The sequence below is a fragment of the Lepidochelys kempii genome, chromosome 13 (genome assembly GCF_965140285.1).
Source record: "Lepidochelys kempii isolate rLepKem1 chromosome 13, rLepKem1.hap1, whole genome shotgun sequence".
In the NCBI taxonomy this organism is placed as follows: Eukaryota; Metazoa; Chordata; order Testudines; family Cheloniidae; genus Lepidochelys; species Lepidochelys kempii.
In genome coordinates this window covers 21,252,620-21,267,883 of record NC_136392.1, presented here as the reverse complement: position 1 = coordinate 21,267,883, position 15,264 = coordinate 21,252,620, and the positions used below count along the sequence as shown (strand labels likewise).

The following is a 15,264-nucleotide window of genomic DNA, read 5'->3' as shown; positions in this document are numbered from 1 at the left end:
TGCTAGATCCTGGCTCTTGGTGGGTGCCCTTAGGCGAGCGAGCCCTGCTTGTGGAGTGGTTGTGCGTAGGTTCTTTGTTACCCCATGATCATACCTGCCATGGCAAGTGGAAGGTGAGCACTTGAAGGAAGGAGGCCTCATGCTGGCCTTGGTGTCAGCTGCCCAGCCTCATGCCTGGTGGCCCTCTGTCGTTTTTGCAGTGCGCTGTCAAGGCCCTGTTCGACTACAAGGCACAGCGGGAAGACGAGCTAACCTTCTTGAAGAACGCCATCATCCAGAACGTGGAGAAGCAGGAAGGAGGCTGGTGAGTGACTGCTGTGTCTGCCTCTGGTGGATGCCAGAGGATGAGCTTGGTGACCTTGCACCCATCCTAGCAGTTGGGTCCCAAAAGCCAGCAGCCTCAAAGGAGAAGCCAGGGGTCTGCCAGGGTCATGGAGATGGTTGCAAAGGAGGGGGCATTGCTGCTGTCCTGTCCTTGTCCTGTAGATGAGCAAAGGACGCTGGTCTCTAGGACTGTCCATCTGGCCCCAGCACTCAAACCCTTCCTACTTTGGAGGGGCACGTGGGGCTGGAGAAGAAGTGAGTGAAATTGAGCGGAAGGTCACAGTAAATGTGGCGGTGGAAGGGGGTTGGGAGGGACGGGCCCATGAGCCTGGACAAGTGCCTCGCTGTGAAATGGCTGCCTGTCAGTGGAGTAAACTCCACCGCCGCCCATCAGCTTATAACGAGCCATTCAAAATACAGTCCACGGAAGTTGTTACATAGACCCTTTTGGAGGGCCATGGGTGTCCCTCTGTGCCCGATGCCAGCAGGGCTCACACAGGGGTGTGGTGAGAAGGGCCAGGTTCTGCCAACGCTGCTGGGGCCATACAGCCGCTCCAGGAGCTGGGCCCTTCCCAATGTGGAGCCTCCTTAGGTTTGTGTTCTTCTGAGATCCCAGGAGCTCCGGGGTGGCTCCCTGGGGCCACTGGGGACTGTTCTGACAGGGGCTGCACCTTTGTCTCTCCCAGGTGGAGAGGCGATTATGGGGGCAAAAAGCAGCTGTGGTTTCCTTCCAACTACGTGGAGGAACTAGCCAGCCCCGGTGGCCAGGAGCCTGACAGGGAGGTGAGCGCGTTTCCAAGTGCCTGGGAAGGGATGGCGGCGATGCCTGCGGGAAAGTGGCTGTGTCTGAGCCAGAGGGCAGTGCTGTCCTCCAAGCTGCTGGGACACATGCCCCATGCTCAGGGCTGGGGTGCTAGGGTGGCTCTGGGGTCGGGGGGCAGGCTTGCTGCTGCACTAGTCAGCTCTGACATGCCGGCCTGTGATGCATTCCCAGCAGCAGCTAGATGAGAACAGCCCCCTGGGAGTCCTGCTCGGAGGCACCCTGGATGTGCCATCCTGCCAGATAGGTAAGCACTGGGGTGGGGGTGGGGATGGCAGCTTTCTCATTCGCACCCAGGCACGGATCTTGCAGGGAGCTCCCTGGTGTGAAGGGGCCTGGTTTCCCTCTCCGCCCACAGCAGCCCCAGTGCCTGGAGCCCAGTGCCTCCCCTCCCCTCCTGTCCCACCCTGCATCCTCTGGACATCTGGGGCACAGGTCTTGTCTGGAGGCTTGGGGAATCTCCTGCTTTGAGCTCAGGAGCAGCGCTCAGCAATGGACTCCGGGGTGGCGTGAGCCTGCTCCCCCAACTCTGGGCAGTGAGACCAGGAATCAAGCCCAAGCCTCCCCTAGATCACTGGCCCATTTCTCTCCCCGCAGCTGCTGCCTCATCTCTGGTCATCATAAACCTGGAGGCCAGCGGATTGGGTGCAGCTTGGGGCCTGGCCATAGGAAATCCACCCGACACTTGTTCCTTCCCCTCCCCTCACTAATCGCAGTTCAGAGTGCAGAGGATTTGGCTGCGTGAGCGGTTGTGACCTTTCCCTTCCCTCCCTCTCCCATCACAGCCATCCGCCCCGAGGGGAAGAACAACCGCACCTTCGTCTTCTCCATCAGCAAGGCATCCATGTCGCGCCTGTCCATGGACGTGGCGGCTGACACGCACGAGGACTTGCTGGACTGGGTGAAGAAGATCCGGGAGGCAGCCCAGACTGCCGACGCCAGGGTGAGTCTGGAGAGCCACTTTGCCCTGCAGGGCCCTAGCATCCTTAGGGATGGACGCCAGGCCCTCCTGGAGCTGGCTGTCATGGGAACAGCGGGGAGCATTCCTTTCCCCAGAGGGCTGTTCTAGGAGGCCAGGCTGGTCACAGAGAGGTAAAGATGGCTAGTTCTCTGGTGGGTGGAGGCAGGCCAGGGAGAGCCCTACAGTGTGGGGTGGAGGTAGGGCGGAGGCAGCTTGTAGTCATGAATTTTCATAGTGATTGAGGGGCACAAGCCCCACTGAAGGTCACTAGGACTTGTGCTCCTAAGTCACGTCGGGGCTTTTGAAGTCCCCCTGCCCGACCCGCAAAGGCTTTCAGGGACCATGGTGTTTCCTAGTGCAAAGCCCAGCAGCCTCTGGTCAGGGTGACTAGTGATCCGGTGACCCGTGCTAGCTCGGCAGCCACGGTCACCGCTGGGCACGTGCTGCCATTACTGTAGGAGCCTTGGTAACTTTGTCTCTCTCTCCTGGCAGCTCTCTGAAGGGAAGATGATGGAGAGGAGGAAGAAGATCGCTCTGGAGCTATCGGAACTTGTCATCTACTGCCGGCCTGTTCCCTTCGATGAAGAGAGTAAGTGCGGGTGCTGGTGCACAGCAGACAGGCTGCAGGTGCATTATAACCCCACACAATGCCCCCTAGCACAATCTGGCCTGACTGCCTGTCAGAGGTGGGCTGAGATGCTGGGTGCAGAACCCATTCGATTTAAGCAGAAGTTTGGGGTTCAAGGCCAGACTGGAAATAATTTGCGGTCAAGCTCCTAAGATTCCAAGCCCCAGGTGGTGGAAATCTCCCACAGCCAGCCGTTCTCGAGAGATTTCAGCCACCTGCCAACGGGATCTGGCCCAGAACCAAAGCCACCACAGTGGGTTCGGATCTGGGGATTCACGCCAGGCTGTCCAAGCTGCCCGGGGGATATTGAGACACAGAGCTCCCCTCAGAATTAATGGTGGCTCTGGCAATCTCAGCCATCTGCCCCTGCGCCCGCACGCCCTGGGGAATAGCAGGTGGAGGGCTCTGGAGGATGCCCAGAAGCTTCTCAGATCTAGATCAGGGTTAGAGGAGGGAAGAGCTGTGTGGCCACAGATTGCCCAAGGGAGAGCCAGGGGAGGGCCAGGAGAGTGTCTACAGCACGGGCTGGAGGAGGGGGGCAGTGGTCCAGGGGTTGGGCTTGGATTTGGACACTTCTCCAAGCCGCCGCCCCCCCTCTCCCGCCACATCAACTGCAGGGTATTTGTTAGTCACACACTGAAGAGGCCTGTGTCAGGGAGTCAGCTTGCAGGTGGGAAAGGGAATGCCAACCCTGGTGGTCTCCTGGAGGTGGGAGCAGCTCACCCAGCCTTGTCCAGGGGCGATGGAGCTCCTGCATGATGAATGACTGCTCCGTGTCTCCTGGCAGAGATCGGCACAGAAAGGGCCTGTTACAGGGACATGTCGTCCTTCCCCGAGACCAAGGCGGAGAAGTATGTCAACAAGATCAAAGGCAAGAAGTTCCTGCAGTACAACCGGCTGCAGCTCTCCCGCATCTACCCCAAGGGCCAGCGCCTTGACTCCTCCAACTACGACCCTCTGCCCATGTGGATCTGTGGAAGCCAGCTGGTGGCGCTCAACTTCCAGACCCCAGGTAAGAGCTGCCTGTCAGGAGGAAGAAGGGGAGGGGGGCAGGGGGCATAGCTTGGGTGCCACACAGAGCTCCCAGTTAAAGGTGCCCTGCCAAACCCCGCTCCCTGAGGAGTCACAGCCTGATCCCTATGTCGAAGGTCAGTCCCACCCAGCCACTTGCCCTTCCCATAAGCGCTTCAGGACACACAGGGTCACTAGCATGCGACGCCACCTGCGATCGCTGACACCTGAGTAGAAGAGTGGGATAGATGAGACTCCGTTTGCAGCCTGTCTGACCCATTCCCTCCTGCAGGCAGAGGGACTTCATTCCTCCCGGGGGCAGAGAACGCTCTGCGGCGATCACCTCCCTCTCTAGCGCAGCATGCGATTCTGGTGTTCAGTCCCAGGCCCCACATTACTGGGGGGAGACTGACCCCCTACATAGGGAACAGCAACAGAAATGCAGAGGACTGCAGGAACAGACCAATGGGGAGAGAGAGAATGAATGAGGGCCTGCGTTGCAATGCGTGCAGGGGGGATGGAAGCCTATAGGTATTTAGGGGGTGGGGGGGATCCTCTAGGGCAATGGTTCTCAACCTTCTTTCATTTGCAGGCCCCTAAAAAATTTCAAATGGAAGTGCTGCCCTTTGGAAACCTTAGATATCATCTGTGGACCCCCAGGGGTCTACAGCCCACAGGTTGGGAACCACTGCTCTAGGGTGCTACAAGAGGGGATACCCAGTAGTAACAGGATGGAGTTAAACAGGGGAAACTGGACATCGGGGCAAACAGCGTATGATGTACCACGCTGTAGAAGGGAAGAGGTGGAGGAGCTCCCTGGCTTGGGACACTGAAGCCTAGGCTGGGTGACATGTCATTCAGTGCCCTGTAGGGACAGAGCCTATCCTGGTGCTGGGGCAATGAACTGTGCACTCCAATAACTTCTCTGATTGTGACTGCCAGTCCGTGTAGAAGTGATCACTCCCTGCCTGTCTTTCTCAGACAAGCCCATGCAGATGAACCAGGCCCTGTTCATGTCCGGCGGCCAGTGTGGGTACGTGTTGCAGCCGGCCAACATGCGGGACGACCTCTTCGACCCCTTCGACAAGAGCACGGTGCGCGGGCTGGAGCCGCTCTCGGTCTCCATCGAGGTTTGTACTGGCCTGCGGCCCTGCCATTACCTGGTTACTTTTCCCCTTATGAAGAGAATGGCTGTCCCTGCTGCGGTCCCCAGACTGCCCCACCCTGTTGTGTGGGGGGAGTAGAGGACATCTGCCAACAGCTCTGTTCCTGGTTTGGCTGAGCCCTTGCTGGAGGTGAGGGGCTTGGCTGACTGCGTGGGAGAGGCATGTGGAATCAGTCCTTTTAATCCTACCTGGGGATACTGGTAGAGAATTATGTTCCTCCCCTATGCCTGTCATCCTCTGGCCTCTTCTCACTCAGATTGTCACGTGCTCTTTATTGGGGAGGCTTTGTCCTGGCCCCGTTAATACCTGCGTGATTTGGATTTGGGCAGCAACTCTTGAGCCAGAACCAAGCCCAGATGCAGTATGCTGCCTTGAGTCTAGTGGCAGGGTCTGCTTGGAAGCATAAGAGAGAAGAGAGAAACACCCCCTGGAACTGCCAGGGAGGAGCAGAGGAGAAAAATGACCATCTTCTGTCACCAGCAGGTGGTGCTCCGCCCCTGCAGGACCACAGACTCCTAGGGCAGCTGCTGTCCAATCACCAGTGTGATTCCGGCTTCAATTAGAAGTGTATGTGAGGGAGGGAAAACGCATGCACGCACGCACGACTTGTCGCCAGAGTGATGCTCTCACAGGTGGTTCATTAAGGTTGACTAAAAACACCATGACCCCTTGCTCCAGGCCTGCGAAAATTGTAGGGCAAGACATGAACCGATTCCCCAGATATAAAGATCTTTCCCAAGCAACCCAAAGCAAGCTTTCCCCTTCCCCTCAGTTAAAGCCCCCCCCCCCCCCCCCGGGAGCCTGAGGAAGTAAACTAGCTTTGCAGTGTGACCTGAAGGTTAACAAAGATCAAGAGAGGCCTGCAGGGCTCAGCTGGTCTCTACAGCCAGGATATTGTCCAGGGGAGAGAGAGGCAGCTTCCCAGAGAGCAGGGACTCAGAGAATTTGGGGCTAAATCCCAGCTGCCTTTCAGCGAAGTGTTGCAGGTCGGTATCGTTATCCCCATTTTAGGTGGGGAAATTGAGGCACGGAGCGGCAATTGTTAACTCACTGGCCCAGCTACTCCCTGGGGTGCGTCTGAGGCCCAGCAGGGATCAAACATGTTGGGGGTAAGAGGTGGTACCCATTGCGCTTTCTCAGGCTTTTCATGGTAGTGAGAGGATTCCCCTTGGGGCTTAAGAAAAGCTGGGTCCTGGAAGGTTTGATGCCCAAAAGATTTACCGGGCCTACTGACCCTCAGAGCCAGCGAGAGATCTATCCACAGGGAACGTGGGGTCACCTCAGGCATGGCTTTCCCCTATGGTATCCCTCCCTGAGTCTTGCCTGAGCTGCTGATGGCCTATTAAAGGGTAAAGGCATCTGACACTGTGCCCTTTGTCCTTAAGCATTTAGCTATAATAATATTACATCATTCCCGAGCAAAGACCCCCTGATGTCATTTGGGGTCTAAAAGGAATTCCCCTTCCTGGAGGATAGTTACTGCTGTACAGACCAGGTGCACTGGGGAAAGGTTGCCTTCAATTGTAGCATCTGCTGTACCGGTAAGGCAGGATGGCCTCCCCAGTGAGGGGGCCTTGGTCATCCACGCCAAGATAGTGGTTCTGAATTGGCTAATAAGGGATAAAACCTTGCAGTCGAATGAAAAAGGAAGGAAGTGTGGGTTCCATGAATGGGGCTGGGAGGCGAGACATTTGGGTTGTATCCTTGGCTCTCTGCGTGACATTAACCCTTGGGCCACATTCTCCACAGTGTGTGTAACAGGGTTATCTTCTGGACCAGAAATAGGGCTGATCCTGCTGTTCAGGGATGTTATATTCAGTAAAGTTTGCTGTGATCCTGAGCGAGATGTGCAAGGGAACAGAGTTGTTCTCGCCCCACTCCACATCAGTCCATTTATTCCTACCCCTCCACATCAGACAGTCGTACTGTGCCCCTCTCCCTGTAGGTTGGAGCCAGGGCCGCTCCACTGGAGAACCCCCAAGGTTTCCCCAGGTTGCTGTCTTTCTGCCCCAATACTAAGCACCCCTAGGAGATTGAATGGCCTATATTAGATGTCAGAAGAGTACTCAAAATCTTCCTCAAGCACATGGAGCCATATCGGAGGTCCACAGCACTTTTCATCTTGTATCATTGTCAAAGGGAAGGAGGCCTCTAACTCCTCCACAACAAAAAAGCATCAAGGCATCTATTGTCGAAGCCAATAGAGCCTCTGGAGTGAGTCCACCAGACAGCATTAGAGCCCACTCCCTGAGGGGTTCAGCGACCTCTTGGCAGAAGATCTGGTTCTTCACATAAAGAAATCCGTCAGGCAGCTAGTGACAATCAGCATTCACAAAACACTCAAGGGTGATGTCCTTTCTTCTTCGGATGCAGCTTTGGGAGCAGGGTACTTCTGAATGTGCATCCCCAGTAGTAATCCAGGCTCAGCGCACGGTTTTAATCCTCCTCCCACTCTGGGGTTGAGAACTACTTAGCATATCCCGCAATATAGAGTGTTGAACGGGGGTGAGGGAGAAGAGAGGAAAAATTTCTTCTTACCTGTGAATTTGCCTTCTAATACCTTCCCTGTTTGACAGTCTGGCTCACCTGGAGAAGGATTCACTTCTAGAATTGAAGTTACTGCTTCTATCCTCTGTTTTCCCACATTAGCATGGAACATGTGTGTTTGCATTAGGGAATATTGGTCTATTCCCTAGGGCTCTGTTACAGGTTCCCATGTTGGGCGACATAGTGGTATATGTAGTTAATAATGTTCAGCTTTGGAAGCTGTCATTCTGGGGTTCTGCAGAGGGTGGTCCTGCCTTTGGGCTGGCTGTCAATCTTTGTTCTGCTTGCAGGGGGAGGGGGAGCACCTTGCAGTACAGATTGTCAGACACAGTGGGTGTAAGACAATTCACAGGTCAGAAGGCAATTTTCCATTCTCCTCATTACCTCAAATTCTTTCTTTCTTTTTCTAGATCCTTGGGGCACGACATCTTCCCAAAAACGGGAGGGGGATCGTTTGCCCGTTTGTGGAGGTCGAGATGTCTGGAGCGGAGTACGACAATGCCAAACAGAAGACGGAGATCGTGGGTGAGTACCCGGGTTGGCTCTCCCAATAGAGCTGTGGGCGCAAAACAATCTCGGGTGCAGTTTGTGCCTGCGAAAAGGGAGCCCCTGATAGAATGTGCTTCTCCCTGTTTGTAAACAGTTTCCCTTCCCATTGACCCTGGTGTGTGATCTGACACTTGGGCATGCATCTTCACTGGGGGAAGATAGTGTGTTAGCGAATACGAGGGAAATTCCTCTTGAAGACCCAGCACTTTGTAGTTTTAACAGGAGTTCGGCTAGGCTTCTCCACAGTCTGTACATCGACCTGCCGCTCTTCACCAGGATCTTGCCTCGTGTTAGCTGCCTCTGCCTCCCTCCTCCACACACACACTTTACTGCGGCTCTCACCTTTGAGCCTGTAGGCATGGGGCCAGCGAGAGGCTTAGGAAGCCTCGTGCTCATGCTAAACATTCGTCCTGAATATACTGTGGGCGCCGTTTGATGTGGTGAGCAGCGTTGCACACCCTGCAGATAGCTCAAAGCTTCACTGAGCCAAGCAGGGGCTCTGTTCCGGTACTGCCTGGTGTGAGCTCAGTGCTATTGGGGGACATGTCAATGTGAGAAGCACATTTCCACCTGCAAACACCACAGTTCCTGTAGAGACCAAGACTGTAAATGAAAGAAGCTAGCAAACCTGCCCTCTCCCTCCTCCCCCCCCAACGCACACACAATTTCTCTGTTATTTCAATGTGTTTCCTCTGTATTGAGAGCACTTCGGGGATAGCCATTTTCATGGTTTTCCCCTCTATAGACAGCTGGGATGAAATTCACCACGAGTCACTTGCCCCTCTGGCTGAAAAGATCCAAAGAAACCTCCATCAGAGGAGCAGAAACCCTTATCTGTGTTCCCTTTGAAGGGATAACTTTTAATTCTAGTACTTGCTATTTAAAGGGGGGGAAGGGCACTGTCAGAAAATGAATATCTATTTTTAAAGGGGCCGACATTAAAGAATTCCAGTTGACATTGTCCCTTCAAAGAGTGTAACCCATGCCACACTGCAGGTGCTTGTTCTCCTGAGGGAAGCGTTAGGAGAATTCTTCCTCGCCTCAAAGCATGCTGGGCTGCTCGGAGACTCTTTGAATGATTTGCCATTTGTTTGAAATGCCAGCTAATGTAGAACTGAGGGTGACTGGCAAGTTTGCTGGACTCAGTCACACGCCAAGGCACAGTGGCAGGGTTTTGAACTTCGTGCCATACCGTCGAAGGAGGCGTGAAGAAATGTTTGTTTAACCGTTACAGCGGGGGAGTGGGTGTCCACTGTCCTGGGTTCACTCCCTGTTGCACCATGGACTTGAGGCGTGAAATGGAGCAAGTCACTTGAGCTGTCTGTGCCTCAGTTTCCCTCTCTAAGGTTTATAAACGCTGAACTGCCTGACTGAGCAGAATGATTAATGAATGCTTGTAAATAGCTTTGAGAACCTCTGGTCTGCTGCTGGCTACTTTCTTTTGAGGCGCTCCACAAGCAAAGGTGACTCTGGTTGCTGTTTCTTATGTTTTGATTTTGTGTCCTGAATACACAGTAGGCTAACTGCAAGGCCAGCTAGAAAGGAAAGCTGTATTGTGGTAGCACCTAGAAGTCTCAGTTATAGGCCAGGACCCTGTTGCGCTAGGTGCTGTACAAACAGAGCTCAAAGCCCAGAGCTCCTGGACAATTGTTGTTAGATCTGTATGTGCCAAAGGAAACAAGATTTCTGGAAGGGAGCAGTTTCCAGGGTTCACTCCAGACACTAAATGAGCCAAACTTCAAGTATATTTTTCTGAGAAATCAAACAGGGAGAAGCGTGGGGACAAAGTGAATGTTGGGGCTGGTTTTTGATTGATTGATTGATTGTGCTTTTAAATAGCGGACAATGGCCTGAACCCATTCTGGCCCCAGAAGCTCTTCAATTTCCAGGTCAGCAATCCCGACTTCGCCTTCCTGCGCTTCGTGGTGTATGAGGAGGACATGTTCAGTGACGAGAATTTCTTGGCACAGGCCACGTTCCCAGTGAAAGGCTTGAAGACCGGTAAAGTTGTGTGTCTCCACGTGTGTGTGTGTCCTTCCTGCTGTCACGCAGACTTTGTGGCGGAAGGACCTGTCTCAGGGTGGGTCGGCAGCATGGCAGAAAACAGTGCTCACATCCCCTCTGATCTGCCCCTCTGTCCCTAAGTCCCCTGGTCACCTTCTGGGGATGGCGTAGGCCAGCGGCCCTTGCTCCAGGTCCATCAACTTACCCTCTTCCTGGGTTGTGTCCAAACCCTCCTACATAGGAAATCACTAGGATTCTGCTGCACGTGGGATGCACCCAACAGACTGAGCTTTGCTCCCCTAGCCTCCTAACTGCAGAGCCATGCATATTGTGTGGAGGGCTCCGCTGGTGCCCTGCTCCCTTTAGGGATGTATCAGTTATTTGGTTTCTGGGTTCAGGAGGGCACTGGGGGGAGGGTGAGGCCTGTATCCCTTCAATTTACTTCTGAGCATGTGGCCTTGGTGCAACAAGCCCCCATTGCTGCCTTGGGTCATGCTCACAGGGCTTGAAATGGGGAAGAGCTTTTCAGATAGTAGGCAGCTTTTTAATCCAGCAGGAAAATGCCTAATGAGATCCACTGCCTGGAAGCTGAAGCTAGGCACAGTCAAATTAGAAATAAGGTGGACATTTAACAGAGGTATTTACCCATTGGAACCATGTGGCTAGGGACATGGTAGACTCTCCATCCCTTGCAATCTTTAAATCCAGATGGGATGTCTTTCTAAAAGGGATGCTGTAACTCAGACAGAAGTGATGGGCTTGATGCAGGACATATAGGGTGAGAGCCTCTGGTCTGTGCTATGCAGGTCACACTAGAAGGTCAGACCAGTCCCTTCTGGCCCTAAAATTGATGAATTTCACCTCCTATGCCGAGGGGCCAGCATGAAGTCTGTACACCACTCAAGCTTCCTTGACAGCCTCAACCTAAGGATTAAGTGGGCACAGACGTAGTGCTGGCTCCTCTGCACAGGGGTGTGTAAGAAATGCCCCATCTGCTTTGTGCTGATTAGAGCAAGCAGATGTGTGCCCAGTAGGGAGTGGCCGTGTGCATGAGGCTCTGCTTGTGCTGTGCATGGCCCCTGTTAGCCAGCCCTTCCCTGGGTTTCCCACAGTAACGGTTGTGCTCTCTTTGTATCAGGGTACAGAGCTGTGCCGTTGAAGAACAACTACAGCGAGAAGCTGGAGTTGGCCTCCCTGCTTGTTAAAATAGAGATCTTCCCTGGCAAGGTAAGGCTGGTCCACTTGAATATTGTCCTTCTCCGCAACACAAGAGAGCAGATACACCGATGGGCTTAGAAACCAAAGGTTGGCTGGTCCAGAAGGCTTTGAGCTCCCCTGATGACTAAGGGTATGTCTGCAGTGCAATGAGAGATGTGACTGCAGCACAAGGAGACGTACCCGAGCTAGCTTTGATCGAGCGAAACCGCAGCAGCACGGATGTACAAGGCCACCCTGCACCCTCAAGCAGCTCGCCACTTCTTCACTGCTGTCGTCACCTGGGCTAGCGAGATCAAAGCTAGCTCGGGTTTGTCTGCACATGCTGCACTCGCGCCTCGGACTGCAGTGTACACACACTCTAAGTGAGACTGTGATTCCTTGTTTCCTCACCACTTCACTACTCGTACTTCCCATCTGCTATTGTACAGCCTGAGCGTCTCATCTCAACAGATCTCCCTTCTAAGCCGGGGTACGTCTGGTCCGTGCTTGGAGGAGAGACCTCTGTTGAACAGCTTGGCGCTCCAGGAAGCAGGGTGGCACTGCCCACTGTGAGTCAGCACTGACTCGCCCTCTGTGCTGGAGATGCGATCTCCTGGGTGGCTCTTAAGGATGGGGCCCCGACCTCTTGGCGCTGGTTAAAGAGTCCACGGCTTTCTCTGCCACGCCCACTGCACAGCGGCACAAGCGCGGTTTTGAATGGCCTCCTCCATCCTAAAGACTCAAGAGGTGTAGTTCTTTAGCCCAGAACATCCCCTTCGTCTCTCACAGCAAACCAGCTTGATTCTTCCAAGCTGGTCCCTGTGTGAAACCCACCACACAACTGGGAATAACTGGCAGCCCCTGCTCAGGAGACAAGCATGGCACATCGTGGACCCCTCTGCCTGAGGGGCATTGCCTGAGCTGGGTTTATCCTAGTGGGGGGAGGCAGGGGTGAACAGAGCTCTGAGGACGAAGCTTGAACACACCTCCCTGTGCTGCATTTGGTTTTCACTGGATCCTCCACTCTAAACCTCCCGTCTGACCAGGTATAGTTCTAGCTTCCAGGCCCAGGAGCCCCGCTGGCTGCTAAACTTATTCCCTCTAGGGCAGGGAAGAGGGAGAGAGGCTGGTATCTCATCTCCATTGGGCTGGTTCATGTAGTTCTGCCATGCACAAGTTTTGCCTGAAGGGTTAGTAATTCCCTTTCTAGCAGAAGGTCTTTTAAAAAACAAAATCTTGCCCTAAAGCCAGTGTTTGTCTGTTAAAATTGGGGCAGATGTCTAAAGAGCATCAGCACACCATTGCATGCGCATTTGCACATCTGACTTGGTCACACCATCTTCATGCTTGCACAACTACACAGACAGTTCTGGTTCCTTGCAGCACTGTTACCCTGGTAGAGAATGTGCATGCAGTCCCAGTGCTGTGCTTTAAAAATCACTTCCCCTGGTTTCTGATTCAAGCAGGAAAATGGAGAAATTAACCTCTTCGGTGCCTCGGCCCTCCGAGAACGGACAGGAGACCCTTCAAGTCAGCTCCTGACAAACCGAGCCCGGGAAGGGTCCTTCGATGCTCGCTACCAACAGCCATTTGAGGATTTCCGGGAGCAGCTAGCAGACCATTTTGACAGCCGAGAGCGAAGGTAATGCAGTGGAGTTTTGGAAAGGGACTTGTTCTCTCTACCTTGAGCTCCTACAATGTAAACCAAGCATGGCCTTGGATCCAAGCTACCCTTGATTTTAATCAGTGCAGCTTCTATTGCCTAGTTGTCAGTTTTCCGTATTGTCTCCCTGTGATGCTGTCTGAATGTAAGCGCCCTGATCTCGACAGCCCATGGAGAAAGTTACCAGGAGTCCAGTGCGAACCAGGGAGGCGTTTGGTTTAGTGGCAGAGCTAAGACAGGGGACATCCTACCATTCATGGAGAGGCACCGGAGCCTGTTATCATAATGTAGGTCCTGTGTCAGGGCTGTTGCAGCAAAGTCCCCACCTGCCCAGCGGGCAGTGCGGCTTCTCTGCCCACGCTGGTGCGTCAGGTACCTGCAAAGTACCTGTATTTCATATTGAAGGGTGGAGGAGCGAGGTTCATCTGCAGAGTCCTGGCCTGCAGGATAGGTGTGTATCTCACAGGTTGCCATTCAGCCTCTTGGGCAGGAAGGAAGCCCTCATGCTATTTAACAGTAAGCGAGGAGTAGCTGGGGCTCTCAGGGCTGGCTATACTCCAGCTCTGCCAGGCTTCCTGTCACAGAGTCGGGTTACCAGGCTCCTGGCTGGGAGCTGAGAACCTTGAAAGCTCTGAGAGTCCTGGCTTAACCTGAGTCTCTGAGGGCTCCTTTCCATAAAGCTGGGAGCCTGGAATTCCTGGGACTGGCGTACAGGGTTTGGGGAAGCCCAGCCATTGCAGACTGCCCTCAGACTGGAGACCTCAGGGCTTCCAGACTCCCGGCTCGGGCTGCCCCACTTAGGAGTCACACAGCCCATGCAGCCTCCTGGGCCAGGAGTCTGGAAGCCGAGGTCCTTGGCCAGTCCACATTATGGGGCTGCACCAGAGCAACAGACCCTGGGAGCCCCAGCAGCAGCTCTGTAAAAGGGATATTGAGTGACTAGCAGCCATGAAACTGACAAGAATGTCAGTTTCATGTTTCATTTGGGAACCAGAAGGTTTTGGTGTTTCTGAAACAAAATTTTCTATTTGCCAAGAAACTTCAGCAAATTGGGTTTCATTCAGCGTCAGAGCCCACATTTCAAACACCTGAAATGTCTCTCAAACCCCAAAACACACGTTTCTGCCAGCTCTATCGAACAATTCTGAGACAGACCATAAGGGCTTGACAGACCATAAGGGCTTAGCAGCCCAGCCTGTGGCCCAGCGCTGGAGCCAGGTGACCTTGCAGTGACTGCGGTTATGAGTAGTGCACAGTTGCTTAAGGTCCCTGCCACAGAATTCATCTCAAGCCCCTCCCCTTTCCTCTCTTCCCCTGCAGGGTACTGCGAAGGACCAGGGTGAATGGGGACAACCGGCTCTAGCCCAACTTCGCCTGCTGAAAAGCACCTCTAGTGCTTGTGATTATCACGGAACGCTGTGAACTGGTTTCTATGGAAACGTCACTGCTTTGGCCTACTTTCAGGCAGCTTTTCCAGTTTCTCTGCTGGTGTGTGTTTGAGTGGAGAAATTAAAAAAACCCCACCACCCAACCACCTCCTACTACTACGCCCATAATGAAGTGTATTAATGTGTATAGCCTGTCAGCTATTAAGGCTGGAGACAAAACTGTGTCTATAATCAAACAAACTCACTTTGAGCCTATGTCCTGAGAAATCTAGATCCCAGCCCTGCTCAGAAGCCGGTAGGGAAGCTTTTTACAGCATTAACTCAATGTAAATGTTTCCCACTCCCTTGAGGGACCTGCCTCTTCTCCCTCCTTTTACATGCCCCCATAGGGAGGTACTTTCTAAGAACCAGGCAGGATGCACCTCAGTCCTATTGTTGTTGTATCAAAGTACCTGTATAGCCTCTGCCTCTGGGTCCAGTAGTGAAACTCAAAGTTTACAAGGCCCCTCTAGCTTTAAATTACAATAAAAAAGTCAGTGTTAAGTGTGTAACGTCTCCACTTTCTCGAGGTTTGCCCTAGCTGCCGAGTTCATGCTCCACTGCAGAAGAGCACCTTGCGGGCTAGTGGCCACTCTTCAGTGCGTTTCACGCCAGCAGCTAGCTGTGGTTTTTGCGGACAGTCTCTTTCACGCCTTCAGGCAGACCCTGGAGCTCGCTCTCTCTCGCTCTCTCTCTCTGCCCTCATGTTGCCTTGTAAACAGTTCAGGCATGAGGTCTGAACTACTGTGGGTTCTCGCTCTCTGTCATCCAAACGGCACACCAGGTAGGGAATGTGTGCTGCGGAGGCCCTGCGGGAGCATTTCCAACTGACCATGTAGCAAGAAAATGGAGTGCAGAAAGCTGAGGCTCACCAGAGAAGCTACACAAGATACTGAGCCAAATGCAGCCCTGCTGGCAGCAGGTGCAGCTCCACAGAAGTTTCTTCCTACTTGCCGTGCAGCCACCA

At 53.6% G+C, this 15,264-nt stretch overlaps 1 protein-coding gene across 4 annotated transcripts in view; it reads left to right on the top strand.

The window, feature by feature from the left end:
• PLCG1 (phospholipase C gamma 1) overlaps positions 1-14,801 on the top strand; it is a 94,757-nt gene extending 79,956 nt beyond the window's left edge. The window contains exons 21-32 of one of the 4 annotated variants that reach the window (XM_073309730.2): positions 201-304; positions 1,011-1,107; positions 1,322-1,391; positions 1,930-2,087; positions 2,598-2,694; positions 3,521-3,745; positions 4,726-4,874; positions 7,868-7,982; positions 9,846-10,007; positions 11,149-11,237; positions 12,674-12,849; positions 14,191-14,801. In XM_073309730.2, the coding sequence (XP_073165831.1) occupies positions 201-304; positions 1,011-1,107; positions 1,322-1,391; positions 1,930-2,087; positions 2,598-2,694; positions 3,521-3,745; positions 4,726-4,874; positions 7,868-7,982; positions 9,846-10,007; positions 11,149-11,237; positions 12,674-12,849; positions 14,191-14,233 (1,485 nt within the window). In that variant the 3' untranslated portion in view covers positions 14,234-14,801. Of the gene's footprint in view, positions 1-200; positions 305-1,010; positions 1,108-1,318; positions 1,392-1,929; positions 2,088-2,597; positions 2,695-3,520; positions 3,746-4,725; positions 4,875-7,867; positions 7,983-9,845; positions 10,008-11,148; positions 11,238-12,670; positions 12,850-14,190 lie in introns of all 4 variants that reach the window. The other 3 variants (XM_073309728.2, XM_073309729.2, XM_073309725.2) reach the window with 3 other exon arrangements.
• Positions 14,802-15,264: the final 463 nt, after the last annotated feature.